This window comes from Penaeus vannamei, chromosome 30 (genome assembly GCF_042767895.1).
Source record: "Penaeus vannamei isolate JL-2024 chromosome 30, ASM4276789v1, whole genome shotgun sequence".
In the NCBI taxonomy this organism is placed as follows: domain Eukaryota; kingdom Metazoa; phylum Arthropoda; class Malacostraca; order Decapoda; family Penaeidae; genus Penaeus; species Penaeus vannamei.
This window is the reverse complement of record NC_091578.1, coordinates 33,325,638-33,344,326: the sequence shown is the minus strand read 5'-3', so window position 1 is coordinate 33,344,326 and position 18,689 is coordinate 33,325,638. Positions and strand designations below refer to the sequence as shown.

General features: G+C 37.2%; 2 protein-coding genes across 7 annotated transcripts in view; one reads left to right on the top strand and one right to left on the bottom strand.

Moving 5' to 3' along the window:
• The first annotated feature begins 384 nt into the window (after positions 1-384).
• Positions 385-9,580, top strand: LOC113811192 (solute carrier family 25 member 35). Of its 2 annotated transcripts, XM_027362873.2 has the most exons (8): positions 385-523; positions 2,832-3,018; positions 3,407-3,616; positions 3,847-3,913; positions 4,133-4,284; positions 4,712-4,826; positions 5,192-5,373; positions 6,413-9,580. In XM_027362873.2, the coding sequence occupies exons 2-8, from the start codon at positions 2,854-2,856 to the stop codon at positions 6,449-6,451; spliced, it is 930 nt and encodes a 309-aa protein (XP_027218674.1). In that variant the 5' UTR covers positions 385-523; positions 2,832-2,853; the 3' UTR covers positions 6,452-9,580. The 2 variants fall into 2 exon arrangements, with proteins under 2 accessions (XP_027218674.1, XP_069999613.1); XM_070143512.1 differs by lacking the exon at positions 6,413-9,580 and having other exon boundaries at positions 5,192-5,997.
• A 740-nt stretch (positions 9,581-10,320) lies between these two features.
• Positions 10,321-18,689, bottom strand: part of LOC113811190 (proton-coupled folate transporter) — a 19,300-nt gene continuing 10,931 nt past the window's right edge. For all 5 annotated transcript variants that reach the window (XM_027362870.2, XM_070143511.1, XM_070143509.1 and 2 more), the window contains exons 3-10: positions 16,445-16,581; positions 15,547-15,703; positions 15,026-15,188; positions 14,050-14,385; positions 12,089-12,328; positions 11,198-11,281; positions 10,869-11,028; positions 10,321-10,625 (exon numbers count right to left, since the gene is read on the bottom strand). In XM_027362870.2, the coding sequence (XP_027218671.2) occupies positions 10,553-10,625; positions 10,869-11,028; positions 11,198-11,281; positions 12,089-12,328; positions 14,050-14,385; positions 15,026-15,188; positions 15,547-15,703; positions 16,445-16,581 (1,350 nt within the window). In that variant the 3' untranslated portion in view covers positions 10,321-10,552. The remainder of the gene's footprint in view (positions 10,626-10,868; positions 11,029-11,197; positions 11,282-12,088; positions 12,329-14,049; positions 14,386-15,025; positions 15,189-15,546; positions 15,704-16,444; positions 16,582-18,689) is intronic.

Below are 18,689 nucleotides of genomic sequence, written 5' to 3'. Positions count from 1 at the left end.
GAGAGAGAGAGAGAGAGAGAGAGAGAGAGAGAGAGAGAGAGACAGAGAGAGAGAGAGAGTGAGAGAGAGAGAGAGAGAGAGAGAGAGAGAGAGAGAGAGAGAGAGAGAGAGAGAGAGAGAGAGAGAGAGAGAGAAACAGAGGAGCTTTGATGAGGAAAGTCCAAATTTCGTTTTCATACATAAGGTTATAATAAATCAGTTTAATGGAGGTTAGGTTACATTAGCTGGAATTTCGTTAGGTTAAGTTAGATAGATAGATAAATGGATAGATAGATGGAAATATAGATATGGATATATAAATACATCCACACACCTCTTCACAAAAAAATCTCTTCGCTAACCAGCCCCTCCCTCCTCTTCACTCCACGGTGTTCGCTCCGCCCTGTTCGCTACCTCGCCCCGGAGACCGACCATCAACAATGTATTATGTAACTTGCAGACGAAATCGAGACTACCTTTACCTGTGATTAACGAAAACTCATCATGATATCGCTTACCTGATGGTGGATGTTGTTGCTTTGAGGTATGGTTTATTGTCAGAGTGTTATGTTTTGGGGGGTTTTGTTAGAGAAAGAGGGGAATATTTTGGTTTATTGGGGGTATTTAATGGGTATTTTGTGGTAGTAATATAACGGGGATTTTTTCGTATTTGTTAATCGGTCTTGGATGGAATGTTTGTTGGTTTTGTTGTTTTATTAATAATCTGGATTTCTTGTGTGTCATTTTAGTTGAAGGTTATGTAAAGGTGAAATATGCTGTTAAAATTGATAATAGCCTTGAAATAGGTGGAGATTGATATAGTTAAGAAGGTAGTTATGTGTTCATTATACAGATGTTCGAATGAATGAGTTTATATATTCCATTCACTTGAAGGCCTTTGGAAGTCTAGATTTGTGCATTTTTGAGAAAAAATATATTAGCTCATACTTTTTGTGCATCCTAACCCCAAACACAAGAGATATTAAGGTAAATGTTTGGAAGACTCCTGAGTAAGTTCCAAAGTGGGACTTTAACAGTGTACTGTGAATATATTTGCTTTGTTTTTTTTATCTCTCACATACCTCATAAGTTTGTTATTGTCAAGTTGCAGAGGTAAAACCATCATAACGTACAAAACAGGTAAAATTTTCCTTCTAACTGACGGCTGTGGGGAACTAAAACTATTCCTTAGCATTTTCAAGACCATCATAAATCTTATTGTGATCTGTCATGAAAGGCTTGTAATCTCGAGTCCAACCCAATAACATCTGCACCACAGCGAGAACTATTTTGCTATCGTATAGTTGGTGAAGCAATGTTGATTGTGGTAGGAAGGCCAACGAATGCAAAGTTATAGCTAATTATGGTGTCACTAATATGAAAATGGGTGTGTGTTGGCTTCCTGGTTTTCATAAACACAGTCACTAATGGTAGTGATAACACTTTAGAAGATAAATGCAGTAGCTTTCAAGATGGGTCTTTTGTTACATAATCATATTGCCAATAATATACTCAAATCCACTTAAATCTTGCTTTAGAAAATTAATTACAGACTGAATTTCAGCTTGACTGTATATTGACCGATTTAGTGTAACCACAAATCGGAGTCACCATTCCACTTGGTGAAAACAAACCCATCACTCGCAGATAACTTACTACTAGCGTGAGCGAAAATGGCGTGTGAATGCTCTGATTCTTCAAAAACCAAAGTGAAAAAGCAATAAGAAACAAAACTAGAAGCTGTGCAGCTAAAAGAGAGCCCATACCATGATTCTTCGAAATGGCCTAATATTGAATATTCAGACATCTATAACTATTTCACCAACACACACCGTAATAATAATAATTCTGTGATAACTTAATTTGCTACAGTAATCTATGATTTTTAGTTGTATATTGTAAATCAGTGCCATTTCCTAATATCACTCTTCTTCCCATTTACTAGGTGTTTATACAAAGGAGACAATGAAGTCATGTAAAGGCCTACAAGTGCACAACGCATTTTTCTCTCTCATCAATAATTTAACTTCAAGAGATAGGCCCTCTTCAGTTGTTTCATCTGCTAGACCATATGACATTTCAGATGCAACAGGCATCTGTATGCCTTCTTTATTTTCCTCTAATGGACAGTGCTTAAAGATACTTGGGATACAGTCTGGGTGAGTTGGATCCGGGGATGGTTTGCTTGTAATTCTAAATGATGATAAATAAATTTATTACAAAAAAAGTAAAATTGCTGTTGTGCTTTTTAGAGTATATGGCTGCTGCCAAAACCTAATGTCAATAATGTTGATCTTTTTTGGCCTTGGTACGTAGTGTAGATAGATAGAGTATGAAAGAGATCATGCGTATCTGGAATTTGAATAGGTGTAAAATATTGATATGTAGATCAAAAGAATGTTCTGAGCAGATGTAAACCTATTCCACTAGGCATCCAAGCATTCCCATCAGTGTTCACACTTTTCATGGCCTGTACTCATCGCTTCCATTATACAGGTTTCTTTTTGCGACCCAAGACTATATGAAAAGTTAAGCCTTTCTTTCCCATCATATTGTGGTTCGAACAACGGCAACACAGCTCCTCGGCATTTTCATGCAAAAAAATTCAGTGACTTTGTAGGTAAAGCGAAGTGAGTTTTCGAATGGATGAGGGTTTGTTTTTATCAAGCGCTCATTGTTAGGGGTGGTTGCTAGGCGTTACTGAATCTTCCAATAGTTGCAGAAGTTAGTGGAGGACATTTGGGTGTTTTCTATGCATTTACAATAATATATATCATAAACTTATATGGTAGTGGTAATAGGTATGAAAGGTAAATGTGTGATTAATTAATAAACATTACTATTCTTTCCAGGCTGTAAAAAAGAATTTTAAAAATGGAGTTTGTCATAGGGGCAACAGCAGCCTGTGGGGCATGTATTTTCTCCAACCCGATGGATGTGCTCAAGACACGCATGCAGTTACAAGGGGAACTAAAGGCTAGAGGGCAATACACTATTATCTACAGGAACATAATTCATGCTGGCATTGCCGTAGCAAAGGTAAGTTGTTGGAGTAGAATCTTGACTCTTTATGATTATGTATTTGACAGTGTAAATAGAATAAGTTTGTCAGTTAAAAAACTTGACAAGTTCTGGATTTTTTTGTTTAGGCTTATGTGTCTTTCAGATTTCACCCTGTTTGTTATGTAGTTATTTTGGAAAGTAAAAACATTGTACTATAGTTCTTTCCATTTTCTTCTCTCTGATAAACCTTATCTTAAATATAAAACTATAAATGTTGTCATTGCAAATATTTCCTCATCCAAAGTCTTTATTTCCTTTCTATATATAAGGTCAAAATTCAAAGCAAAGCCAGAGTAAAGTTGAAAGTTTTTGAAGAAATTTTGCGGTAGTTTAAAATGATGCCCCCACCAGATCCTTTTTTCAGGCTGATGGGATAACAGGACTCCAGAAGGGACTAGTACCAGCTCTTTCATATCAGGTAGTCATGAACGGAATCCGCTTCGGAATGTACAGAAGGATCCTCGACTCAGGAGTCATATCTCGTGCTGATGGTAGTGTGTCATCGCTGGGTTGCATTGCAGCTGGAGCTTTTGTGGGCGTGGTTGGGGGTGTTGTAGGCAGTCCTTTTTATCTTGTGAGTAAGAGGTAACTGTTTTAGTAATGTTTTGCCAATCCTTGTAGAAGATACTGATAGTTGATTGGGATTTACCAGAGGTTATAATTCCCTGTGCATTTTATATGGATGATTTCTATTCCTATTTCCTATTCATAAAATAGATTTGTACAAAATGTGATATATAATGTGTTTGTGATGTGATGTTATGTTTGTGATGTATTTCTAATTTTTCACTTTAACTTCCTTAGGTGAAGACTCACCTACAGTCACATGCAGCAGAGTCCATTGCTGTAGGTCACCAGCACAAACATGAAGGTATATATTTGCTTTTTAAGATGATTATGAAATGCAGGATTTAAAGAAGAGTAGAATAAGAAAAATGTTTCGAGAACTTTATTGCACGGTCTTTAAGGTTCTAGTATAGAAATGTAATTGAGTTGTTATTCAGTATTGGAGATATTAGATGAATTAAATGTAGTCTGTAATAATTGATTATTCTTTATCAAGCTTATTGATTTTCCCCACAATTTTCAGGTTTCATACCTGCACTGTACAAAATTTTCAATCAAGAAGGTGTCAAAGGTTTATGGCGAGGAGCAACCACCACCATACCTAGAGTTGGTGTCGGTTCAGCTGCGCAGCTCTTTTCTTACTCAAAAAGCAAGGATTGGCTTGACCATTATGGGGTGAAATTTGCTGGATTTTTGTATTCTAAAATGTAGATATTTGTTTGAGTATGTGGAGGTTTATTACTTTAGGATCTTGGAAAGTGTAGATACTATTTGTGTAAGCAGGAGTTGTGAAAGCAAGAGTGAAATTTTTTTTGTGAAATTTTCTCTTTCTTTTAGATGTGATTTGAGTTTTGTCATTTATGTAATCAGAAATATGTACTTGATTGTTAATAACACATTTTATGATTAAGAGTATGTACTTTTGACTATGAATAGATTTATAATTAAGGATATACAGCATAGTTGGGAATATAATCTGAAGCTGACTATGTTTTAGTTAAAGATATATCTTAAAGTGTACATTTTATAGGTAAAGAAAATATTGCATTTGTAAAGACCATTTTGTATTTACTTGATTTAATTACAATTATTTATCTTTCAGTTGTATCCACGAGACAGTTGGCAAAGTACATTTGTTGGTGCTATGGTTAGTGGCATAGTAATTGCAACATCCATGAGTCCCTTTGATGTCATTGCAACAAGAGTTTATAATCAAGGTAAGCTGTGAACTTAGGTAGATGATATGATAAATGGCAGAGAATATGGACATACAGTGTAATTATTATCATTATTATCATTATTCTTTTTTATATGTGTAGAATACAGATGGAATCTTTTGAAAAGCATTTATTTGTTTTCCCACAAGGGAATCGTTCTGAGATATTTTATATATCATCGAGGATATAATAAATACTCTATAAGTGCATTCCCAGCCATTCATTTTACATAATTTTTTCTTCATTTATGCAGTTGTGATCAGTATCTTTTTATATTTGTATGATAATTCAGCCTTTTCACCGTATTTTGCCCCCTTTGCCACAAATAATTTTGAGTTTCCAATTCATATGAAATCCACACGCAGGCTTGGACAAACACGGCCGTGGGTTGCTGTACAAGGGCATCACTGACTGCATTGTGAAGATATACAAGACAGAGGGTGTGTGGGGCTTCTACAAGGGCTGGACTGCCATTTACTTCAGGATTGGTCCACACAGCTTCCTCAATCTCATGTTCTGGGATCATCTCCAGAAGCTCTACCTGAAAGTGAGTCCCGATGACGGAGAATTAGGGGAAGGAAGCGCAGAAGAACAGATGAGAATAGAGGGCATTAGTTTACAGAGATCTGAGGAGAGCGATGTTCAAAAATTGCACGATTCGTCCTTACCTTCCAGACACTCGCTTTCTCTCCACTTTGATACTATAAGAACAGTTCCGAGGGATATTGTCCATCAGTCAGAAGAGGGGTCAGATGTGTCTCCAACTCATCAGTCACTTGGATAACAGCTTTAGAAGACTTGTTTGTGGTGTTATAATAAAAGACAAAATCCTTTGATGCAATATGAGCTTCGGAAGATTCATTGTGATAGATGTTTTGGAGTCATATCTTTGAAGTTGTTCTGTCTCTCTCTCTCTCTCTCTCTTTGTCTTTCTTTATCTGTCTTTTATTTTTATCTTTATCTTACTCTTTCTTATTCTCTTTCTCTTTCTCATCTTTTTCCCTCTCTCTTTTGATTCATTGTGATAGATGTTTTGGAGTCTTATCTTTGAAGTTGTTCTGTCTCTCTGTCTATCTTTCTCTTTCTTTATCTGTCTTTTATCTTTATGTTTATATTACTTTTTTTCTCTCTTTCTCTTCTTTATCCCATTCTCGTTCTCTTTTTCTCTTTTGCGTGTAGACATATCCTGGCTGATGCACAGATTACCCAGAACTGCAGACTCTTTTTTTCTAATATAACATTACGGGAAATATCAGTGCATGCAGCGCTTGCTTAGTTAACATTATTATGAGATACTATGATAAAGAACATTTGCTCACACTTTATATTTAAGGCTTTGGGATTATTAACATTTGGTCATCCCACATAATTGATATAGAATAGCATTCATTAATTTATCAGTAATGTCAGTTATTCATGCTGCCACAGTTTCCTGCTGTTTTAATCATCTTGATATCTCAGCTGTGGTGTTGGGCTCTAATTTCTTAACTAATTTTGAATTCATTTACATTCCCTCTCTTTAGTCCTGTGATTAAGGTTGTTAATGTGTTACAAGCCACTAACAGGGGAAAATGCTTTCTTTTCAGTACAGGGAAGAACATGATGCCGGTAGAAATGGATCATGACCTTGAAAGCGAGTTTATTGCTTAATGCTGCAGGTAATAATATTGTAGTTGAAGTTATTATTAAGATGTCCATGTAGATGTACTGATATATATAACTCTTGCACGGTTAATTGCCTTAGCTAAAATGTGTTAACAGCACAAAAAATATATTTTATTGTTATTAGTTGTTTTATGTATAGAATATTTTTGTATGATAGACTTTATTTTATAGGTGTAAATAATCTTATATATTAATTTGTTTATCATGAAAGCCATCTTTTGTGTAGAATTTTTTAACCCAAGGAGAATGGTGCTCCATTAGTTTTGTATATTCATCTTGAATTATATGAATTTTTATTATTTTGATATTTCAGTTTTTTTTTTTATCTCATTGAGATAAAGTGTCCAGGAATATAACTTCTGGAACATTAACTATCACTTGCAAAGGTTTTAATTGCAAATAACATACATTTATTCCTCATTAATTTTGTTATATAAAGTACTGGTATTACTTCCTTTTCAAATAAAAGCAAACTGAGTATTTTTTTGCAAGTCAATACTTCATGTAGTATTGAAAAGTACAAGATATTAAATGGGGCATCAAGGAACACAGTGGCATCTAAATTAAGAATACAGTAAGCTAATACATTGTATGTTCAAAGAACCAAATTTCAATATGAAAGTACGGAAATGCACAAACTTATTTCAGACAGAGTTTGAAAAATCATTTGAACTAGAGGTTCATTGTTCATGTGCTTGTAATAAACTGTATTAATAACATATTATTGTATTGGTACAATGTTAAAGTCCATATATAATGTTTTTCTAAAGAATCGGATACATTAACCAGCAATGTTGATTTGAACTGTCAGTATGATGTTGACAATTGAGTGTACTTTTTTCACAATTTATTATGCAAAAGTAAGATGTGAATCTAATCAGCGTACTAGAAATAAGATATAAGTGGAAAATGTGAGAAATTCTGACTTTAAGTATAGTGCCTTTTCTAAAACTTTTTCATTCAGTAATTTTTCTATGCGATAACAAAAGAACATCTTCCTGTTTGGATATTAAAATGTCAAAGGCACATGGTTTGGGAAAAGATGGAAATAAACAACTAACTCCTTTTATGCGTCACTGTGTTTTAAGGTGCAACTGATGTAAAAGGGTCCATATGTTATGTCATTACACAAAGAACAACAGCTTGTCAGTTTTAGCATCATTAAAAGTAAACCACATAGGTTTAATTTGTTTGGGGTATAACAAATTGTTTTGCTGCCTGTACAATTATGAAGAAATAGACTTTTTTGTTGTTGTTTTATGAGTAATGATTTAAAATTTTCCTGTTTTATATAGAAAGCATTAAAGTATAACCTACTGATTTTTTTAAATGTTGATATTGAGACAAAGTATCTGATTAAGAGAAAAAAAGAAGAATTAAAGCCTGAATGTAGTATTATTAAAACAGAAAGGCTAAATTACAGCTGGAATATCTTGAATCTACATTGACCTTACAAATTTTGCAAAGTCAAGAAAACATTTGATAATGAATAGGACATCTGTTGCATGTAATCAGAGCTGTATGCACCTCTGATAATAACAGGATGTTGAGATGGTATTCCACATATATAATTATTGAATTTGTTTTATCTCCAGGTTCAAAGACCTTTTTAAATACTATTATGCAGATTGTTTAACAGGTTATTTTGCATGTAATCTATGGAAATTTAATTCCCAAATTTAGAACTGCTTTAATCACATATATATATTAAAAGTAATTTTAATGGTAAGGATTTGTTTAAGAAAATCAGTGAGATTTTCAATCGCCTTTAGTTTCTTATTAGTCTAATATTTTCCAGAATCTTGTTTGCACTGCACAAGGTTTAATATATATAATAATTACAAGGAAGATATTTAAAAAAATCAAACGTGTACTGTAATGATAATTGTAGAAGTTTGGTTCCTATTTGATCCCTATTGCTATTAATGTAATAATCTATGCTATAGGGGGCTTGCATGCATGTTAAACACTTTATTTTTATTTAGTATTTATATGTGTATTATGTCAGACATGGCCTCAGAGGGACACCAGTGTTAAACAGAAGGTTGTGAATCAGACACAGAAACAGTAGAGAAAGATAATTTAAAATATTAGTAATATATATGTTTTAACCATCATTATTGGAAAAACAGATAAGATAAAGTGCATTGCAGCCTCTTTACAGAAATTCTCCACAGTGTTTGCAGTCCTCAGGTGGTGTGTTAGAAAATGTAAAAAGAAGACCTAAAGATATTAAAAAAAGCAGGAATAATGAAATTTGTTCTTTGTGCCATTTTTATAGAGTGATTGTTTTTTAAAGAGTGAAAGCCAGCTGTAAGTGAAATAAAAATTCTGGGTTTCAAATTCTTTTTACAAATAGGAGCTGCAAAATAGATCTACTTTAAAAAATAGGAATGATAAAGAAGACGTGTCCTCAGTATACTGAATCCAGTATTAAATAAAATAAGTTTGACACTTAGAACCAGAAATAATCACATGCATATATACACCATATGTAATAACTGCAAGACCAATTATCTTTTAATACTTGTTGTATTTGTATTAATAATTGTTGTGTTTGTATTTACACACTGCACGTCAGTCCACCTCACCAGAAATTGTGCAGTGTTCCAATAGTATTTTTTGTGCCATGTGAAAATGGTACAACTATTTGGATTTACTCCATTGTGTCGAGATGACATACCTACTGTGACTTTATTTTATTGTGTTCATGCATAGATGGCTTCTCAAGTGCTAAGTCATCTTGGAGTCCGGTAACTAGTCCTACTTATCTCACATGTTTACCCTTTTCTTTGATTTTTAGAGAGATTCTTCTCATTTTTTATTACTGTTAGTATAATAACATTCTTGATATTGATAGCATCAGAAAAAATAAGTAAATAAAAAAGCCAAGAAATGGGGAAATTAAGTAAGGTCATGTAAGGTCTATTACCTTGTGGAACCATCTGTGCGCAACAAAATTCACAATAAAACTACTGCGGGTAGTACATGGACTCGTGGCAAATGGGCTAAGAAAATGTTAAAAGTAGTGTCTTTAACCAAAAGACCAACACAGATGTCACAGTGATTAATTAAATGAGCCTAATTCATTTTATTTTGATTCTTCCCCTTTTATGGATATTAAAATTTTATGTTTGAGCAAACTAGTAAACACTGTCTGTGTTAAATAATTTTTCTTTTAGAAATATAGAAATTGATATTTAAATAAAATAAATTTGTATGAATAATGAAAATTGAAAGCATTAATGAATGCTAAAAAAAAATCATGTAATAAGAAAGGTATTGCCAAAGGTAGATTTAAAGTATTTCACTATTCAGTTGATATCCTGCTATACAAAAACTGATAGCATTTCCATTGTATATAGGTCCAGTAGCCAATACAAGTAACATTTGATATACTGTGAATATTATCTAACTACCATGGTTACAAAATCTTGCCAGAAGGTTTGTTGAGGTTTTTCTTCTTTTTTTGACACATGTATAAAAAACATAAAAAAAAACAAAAAATGTTTAGTGTTTATGTCTAAAGAAACTGTAATTTTACTTGAATTTTATCCTTTATGGAAAAAATATGAAGTGTATTCCAGATTACTTTTGCAACGACATCTTAAGAGCAATAAACCAACAATTAGATCAAGACCATATCATTGTTTAAGTATGTGAATTTTATGACAAGATTAGTGATATTTTGGATCATGGGCCGTACATGTTTTTCCGTTACTGTGTATAAAGCATTTTTGGTAAAAGTATCTGTTAGATTCTAATTTCATATTGAATTTTATGAGAATATTGCAATCATCTTTATATTGGTTAGAAAAGAAAGACAAACTAGAAATAGATTATTTAATATAAAATCATATTATACTAAGGTCTATTTACAACTTTACAATAAAAAATATAAATATACAATCCGCTCATAAGGAATACTAAAAGCAACAGGTAGTATGAGAAAATAAGACAAACTTTTAGAAAAACATTTATAGTAATTCTTCAACAACAAAAAACAACTTTCTTCCTCTCTAAATTTATACATACAAATTTTATATTACAAAATTTATATCTTATTCCACTGGTTGAATTAACGGTCGCAGTTCTTCACAATTTTTCACTCTCTTCAGATGCCAGTCCACATATCTGCAGTGTATAAAAAAAACTACAATTGTAATACTACTACTACTTCTACTAATATAATATTTCCTATTGTTTGAAATGACAAGGATGATAATAATGTAACTAAAAGTATTTCATTACGGTCATCACATATGTTATTATAAATACTGTCCTCATACCATTACCATTAATCAAACTAGGATTTAACTAAATGCACAAAACAAACAACAATAAAAAGAAATGGTAAGGTATAAAAACGATACTTGCCCAAGAATAATTGTGGAAGTTCCCAGACAACCCGCAGCCAAGAGGAAGGTCGCTCCAGGACGATTGATGGAAACAAAGACAGGGTAAAGCATGTCAAAGATCAGCGACCCCATTAACAAAGAAAGCTGAGCCATTGCTGATACTATCGTCATGACACGACCTGTGAGAGAGAGAGAAATTGGGTTTTTGGAATTTGACTTTTTAGAAGCTTGTAAAGAAATTGAATTCAATTTTTTTTTTTTCTTTAATTCATTTTTCAATTTTTTATATTATGGCCTTTTTATAGGATTTAGAATCATAGATTTCATGCTCATATAATATTAACTTACCTTGTTCCTCTTTATCAACAAGAGAAGAAATGACAGAACGCAACACAACGAATAAATACTGTCCAAAGATATCGAGGAATGGCACTGCGAATGAGAAAAAAATCATATTAATGTTTTCAGCTAATATTTTTAAGATGACTGGAAGTAGTTTGGGATATTTTTTCTGTAACTGAATCATTATAAAGAGCAAAAGGACAGAAAGGGGAAAATAATGTATAAATTGTATCCTGTATAGTAATTACTCAGCTGAACCCCACTTCCAAACACAACCTCCCCCACCCTTCTCCACCTTCCCTCCCTTTTCCCCCATACACCACCTTTATCTCTCTCTCCCCTTACTCCTCATCACCCCACTCTATCCACTCTTCACCCCTCATCCCTCTCCGTCTTCGTACACCCCCCTTTTCCCCCTTCCCTCCCTCCTACCAAACACTTGAAACTCACTCAAGTACACAGCACTGCTAGAAGACATTAGAGGAAAGGCTGTAGAGATACTTAACTCTAACTTGTCTTTCCATTTCCTCTCTCCATCCCCCTCCCCCTTATAATTTCACTGAAGCAGAATGAGGCGACTCACAACCGTCCCCATTTCTCCATTCCTTTCATCTCGCTTTCTTCTCTCTCTTCCCAATTCACCTCCCATTCTTTTTACTCCCCCTTCTCCGCCTTTTTTTCTATCTCTCGTCTCCCTTTCTCCTTCCCCACCTTCACCTTCACCCTTCACCTCTGACTTCCCCTACCCTCTACCAATCCTTCACCCCGCCACCTACCCACCTACCAACACTTCTTCTTTCCCCCCACCCATCTTCCCTTCCCATCCACCCATCTTCCCTTCCCACCCACCCATCTCCCCCTTCCCTCCCACCCTCCAAAAACACAACCGAAACTCACCCAAATACACGAGTATCCCCGAGGACGTCGACCCCAGCAGAAGGAAGGCGGCCACCCTGGACAACCCGCCGAGAATGCCCAACATGACATCGCTCAGGCCGAAGAACCGCCGCATGGAAGGTAGAATGAAGAGGAGAGAGATTCCGTTGACGACATTCTTGATGCCGAGGTAGCGTGAGTATTCTGGCAGCGTGAGGCCAAAGCGGTCTTGCATGTAGAGGTAGAGGAGGTCGAATTCAGCTGGGAGAGGAGGAAGAGAAAATTCGTTTTAAAAGGGTTGAATGCTGATGTTAGAGGGGTGGGTGAGTAGGAAGAGAATTAGTGTTAAAGGATAGAATGTAGAGGGGTGGGAGAGTGGGGGAAGAGAGAATTCGGTGTAATGAGTGGAATGCTGATGTTAGAAGAGTGGGTGAGTGGGAGGGAGGAGAGAGAATTCGTGTTAAAGGGTGGAATGCTGATGTTAGAAGGGTGGGTGATGAGGGAGGAGATAAGTTAAGATTATAATTGAGATGTTAAGAGGGTAGGTGAGTGGTGAGTTGAGGAATTCAGGTGTTCCCAGGATGTTGAGAGGGTGGGTGGAATGAGTTATTGAGTTATAGTGGAATGAAGGTGTTAAGAGGATGGATGGGGGTGAGTGAGAGTGGAATGAAGTTGTTAGATTGGAGTTCGGATGTTAAAAACGTGGGTAGGCGGAGGGAGAAATTAAAGTAGGATGCTGATGTTAGGATAGATGGATGGGGGAGTAAGTTAGAACGGAATTCTGATGTTTAGGGGAAGGTGGTGGTGGTGGGGGGGGGGGATCAAAGTGGGATTTAGAACTGGATGAAATGTATGATTAAAGATTGGTTTCTGCTAAAATGAGATGGATATTTGGTAAGACTGAAGGAGACTGAAAGATTAAAGTTTGGACGAATTTAGCCTGAGAAAGAAAGAAGTTAGGTTGAATGAGAATATTGAAGTAGACTGAAGGTGTAATGAAGTGGTACTGAAGTTACAGGTTTAGAATTATACAGAGTGGTGTTAGATTAGACAAATGAAAATGTAATTAAAACATATCGATAGAATGCGTAACAATAAACTAGAATGAAATCAGAATAAAGTTAGAATGACTTGGCATGAGGCGAAACAGGTCAGAATGAAATAAATTTAGAATAGCATGAAAATAAACTTGAAATGCACTTCGAATGAGTCCAGATGAAGCGTGGATGAATAATGAAGTTGGAAATGAAGTTAGACAATTCAACAAAGGAGAAGTGTGAACAAAAATGGCGCGATTGAGTCTTAATAATAGATATGTTATCACCATGTGCTATAAAGAGCTATTCTTATCAACTGATAATTGTCAGTATTCTCCTATTATAAAATGATTTATTACCAAAAACAATAATCATTACAAATTGGAACTATAATCAAATCAATTTATTCAACGATTAATATTTAATAACTGCGCACTTTGTTAGGCCATTTTTAAAAAGTTCTACAACTAGCTTTTTAAAAAATAAGAATCTATAGATATTAGAAGCCCTCCCCCCTCAAAAAAAAAAAAAAAAAAAAAAAAGACTAAAAGAAAAACGACACTACAATAATGGATGAATGAGAGAAAAAAAGAAAAACATGAGTTCGAAATCAAACAAATAAAAATCATGCAATAAAAAAGCAGTAATAGTAGAAAATAACAAAGAAATAAAATAAAATGAAATACATCAAATAAATAATCCAATCAACTATTAAAATAAAAATGCAAACAAACGAGCTTCCACATTACAAAAAAAAAGCAAAATGACAAAGAAAAAATTACATCAAACAAACCATTCAATCGACCAGCTAAAAAAAAAAGTTATGGTACAAAATAACAAATAAAAAAATAAAAAATGAATCAAATACATCAACTATCCAATCAATCACTAAACCAAAAAAAAAAAACACAAAAAAAAACAACAACAATAACAACAACAACTCACCAGCGAAGACAATTGCAATGAAAAAGTCCGCCAACAGCAAAGCCACTATTGCCAACCTCACCCCGGCGGCGCGTCTCCTGAAGGTGGCGCTAAAAGCATCACTCAACCCTCTGAAGAAAACCTTAAACCCTACAACAAACTGGGATGAACGAGAGGAAGAGGAAGAGGAAGGATTAAAGTCAGTATCGCTAATGCTTTCGTAATTGGTGTTGTTGTTTATGCTTTGGGTGTTGTTGTTTTCGGTGTTGTGCGAATTGGGCTTGGGTGAGTTGGATTTGTGATCTGGCAACAGCGCGATGATGTAGACGATGGCCATAACGACGACGATCTCGCATCCTGGAATGGGGAAATCGCTCTAATTAATTCCTTGAAGTGACGATTTTATAATATGATGAAATATTCGGTATATTGTGTATATGGACACGTGATTCACACCTTTTGTCTTTATCAATTACGAAGAAAAAGAAGAAGACAAAATGAAAAATCAAACAATTTTGAATTTGAAGAACTACAAGCAAGGAAGACATGTCAAATTTCTACATTTGTCAATTACCCTTTAACGAACCTGACTGAATTCTACCATTTTATTCTACCATTTTATAAAGGCTACCACACACCCCTACCATTCTACCATTCTATAAAGGCTACCACACCACTCTACCATTCTACCTTTCTACAACCCCATTAACGGTGCTTTCACACTCACACTTTTTCCGTCAATATTTTGACAATTTTCTGAATATTTTTCCATTTTTGAGCGAATTGTCGATTTTCCAGTCAGACGATAATGATCGTTTCCGTCTGAAAACCTTTCCGTCAACTTTTTACAGCCAAACATAGTCAAATCAAGAGCTATATTCGAGAATGTTTGTATTGATATTAAATAAAATTGTCAAAAAAATGACGGAAAAAGTGCTAGTGTGACACGGCCTTAACCCACACTCAAATACCTACAAGAACAAACCCCACAACTTACCAAGGAAGAGCAAAGAATGGTAAGTAGTGCAGTACAGGATAAGGAACTGCAGACCTAGGGGACCCACAGCGCTGCCAAGGAACAGCATGGACTCCACGATAGACAATCTATCGGTCCATTCCTCAGCCGCTGATATGCCTACGATATATGTCGATACGGAGGCCTATGCAGGAGGGGGAGAAAAAAATAGTTTTATACATAAAGCATTATTGTTATTGCTATTATTTTCTCAGCGAACGCGAAGTTAGGGGACTGTTCAATGGCGATATGTCAATACATTATGAAAACTGTCTGATTACATAATCCTTTCATCCATTCATTCATTCATTCACCAATTCATTCATTCTCTCTTTCTCTTTCTCTTTCTCTTTCTCCTTCTCCTCCTCCTTCTCTCTCTCTCTCTCTCTCTCTCTCTCTCTCTGTGTATGAGTATGTGTGTGCATGTGCGTGTGCGTGTGCGTGTGCATGTACATGTGCGTGTGCATGTGCGTGTGCGTGTGCATGTGCGTGTGGAGCCGTACCTTGAACACGACGAAGCCCCCAGCGGCGCCGTTCATGGCGGCACCAACGTACAGGAGATCCAGCGAGGCGTAGGGCACGGCTGCGACGACGAGGCACACGACGCTCAGTGCCAGGGAGCCGAAGAACGGTGCCAACATCACTAGTTTCTGGGAGTATCTGGAACGGTGGTGGAAACTTCATGTCTTTTCTTTTTGGTTAGAAGTGACGGTATTGTAGTCATTAAAACTTTCGGGTATGCATGTCGGTTATGAGAAGCTATTCCGAAATATATCCCAAGTCTCTCCCTCCCTCCCTCCTCTCCCATGACGGTCTTTTTTCCCCCCTCCTCTCTCTCTCTCTCTCCTCTCCTCTCCTCTCCCCTTTCCCTCTCCTCTATTCCTACCACCTCCTAACCTTCTTCTCGCTGTCTGTCTGTCTCTGTTTCTGTCTTCCTCTCTCTCCCTCCCTCCCTCCCTCCCCCTCTCCCATGACGGTCTTTTTTCCCCCTCCTCTCTCTCTCTCTCTCTCTCTCTCTCCTCTCCTCTCCCCATCCCTCTCCTCTATTCCTCCCACCTCCTAACCTTCCTCTCGCTGTCTGTCTGCCTCTGTTTCTGTCTGTCTGTCTGTCTGTCTGTCTGTCTGTCTGTCTGTCTCTCTCTCTCTCTCTCTCTCTCTCTCTCTCTCTCTCTCTCTCTCTCTCTCTCACCTTCCCTCTCCCCTCCTCCCCTCTCCTCTCCTCTCCCCTCCCCCTCCCTCTCTCCCTCTCCCCTTCCCCCTCTCTCCCTCCCTAACCCCCCCCTCTCTCCCCTCACCTCTCCCCCCTCCCTTCCCTCTCCCCCCTCTCCCCTCCCCCATTCCTCCCCTCTCTCCCTCTCTCCCCTCTCTCCCTCTCTCCCTCTCCTCCTCCTCCTTCCTCACCTATCGAGAGCGGCGCCAAGGAGTTGGGAAGCGAACACAGCCACGAGTCCAGTGGTGATGCTCATCCACATTACCCTCCGTACGGCCTCGCGCTCCACCCACTCCACTTTCTTCTCCAGCCACCAGTTGTCGCACATCTGGGATGAACGGAGTGGGATTAGGGGGGGTTGGGGGGTTGGTTGGGGGGTTGGTTGGGGGGTTGGGGGGTTGGTTGGGGGGTTGGGGGGTTGGTTGGGGGGTTGAGTGGGGGGGTTGGGTGGTTGGATGAGGGGTGTTGGGTGGTGGGTTGGGTGGAGTGGGGTTAGCGGGTAGGTGGAGTGGGATGAGGGGGGGGGGGGTGGAGTGGGATAAGGGGGGGGGTGGAGTGGGATAAGGGGGGGTAGGGTGGAGTGGGATAAGGGGGATTGGGGGGAGAGGGATGAGGGGAGGTTGGGTGTGGTTAGGGGGGTTAGGTGGAGTGGGATGAGGGGGAGTTGAGTGGGGTTATGGGGGTTAGGTGGAGTGGGATGAGGGGGTTGGAGGGGGTGGGATGAGGGGGGATGGGGTGGGTTAGGAGGTAAGTGGAGTGGGATGAGGGGGGGTTGGGTGGGGTTAGGGGGGTTAGGTGGAGTGGGATGGTGTGAGATGAGGGGGGTTGGGTGGAATGTGTCTAGGTGGGGGGTAGGGGGGTTGAGTGGAACGAAGTGGAGACTGATGGACCAGAGTGATGTGAAATGGGGTGAAGTAATGGAGTGGGGTGGAGTAGAATTTATTTAAGTACACGCGTTAATTAGAGTGGAATGGGGGTGGTGTGGAGTAGAATAGAGTGGTTTGGAGTGGAATGTATGGAGTGGAGTGTGTGTAATGTGATGTGGAATGGTGTAGTCATATGGAATGAGGTGGAGTGAACTGGAGTGAATATTCGTATACTTGACATGCATAAATAAAGAAATATATACATATATATCAGTCTAGACATGCATATCAACCCGGCAAATAGATAGTTAAATGTATATCTATCAGATATATAGAAAGATATGCCTTTATTTCTGCTTCTTTATTTACGAAAATTAATTGGGTCCGGCCTGGCACAATTCTAACAAAGTGGAGTGGAGTGGAGTGGAGTGGAGTGGGATGAGGATGATCTTGTGGGGTAAAAAAAGGTCTGGTTATGAGTGGGAGTTGGAGAATGAGAGGTGGAGGTGGTGATGATAATAGGGTGATGGCGATAGTGATGGTGAATGATGGATGGATAGATGGATGGATGGATGGATGGATGGATGGATGGATGGATGGATGGATGGATGGATGGATGGATGGATGGATGGATGATGATGATGAAGATGATGAAGATGATGATAGTGATGATGATGATAGTGATGATGATGATAAGGATGATGATGATACAGATGATGATACAGATGATGATGATACAGATGATGATGATACAGATGATGATGATACAGATGGTGATGATACAGATGATGATGATACAGATGATGATACAGATGATGATGATACAGATGATGATACAGATGATGATACAGATGATGATGATACAGATGATGATGATACAGATGATGATGATACAGATGATGATGATACAGATGGTGATGATACAGATGATGATGATACAGATGATGATACAGATGATGATGATACAGATGATGATACAGATGATGATACAGATGATGATGATACAGATGATGATGATACAGATGATGATGATACAGATGATGATGATACAGATGGTGATGATACAGATGATGATGATACAGATGATGATACAGATGATGATGATACAGATGATGATACAGATGATGATACAGATGATGATGATACAGATGATGATGATACAGATGATGATGATACAGATGATGATGATACAGATGGTGATGATACAGATGATGATGATACAGATGATGATACAGATGATGATGATACAGATGATGATACAGATGATGATACAGATGATGATGATACAGATGATGATGATACAGATGATGATGATACAGATGATGATGATACAGATGATGATGATACAGATGATGATGATACAGATGATGATGATACAGATGATGATGATACAGATGATGATACAGATGATGATACAGATGATGATGATACAGATGATGATGATACAGATGATGATGATACAGATGATGATACAGATGATGATACAGATGATGATGATACAGATGATGATGATACAGATGATGATGATACAGATGATGATACAGATGATGATGATACAGATGATGATGAG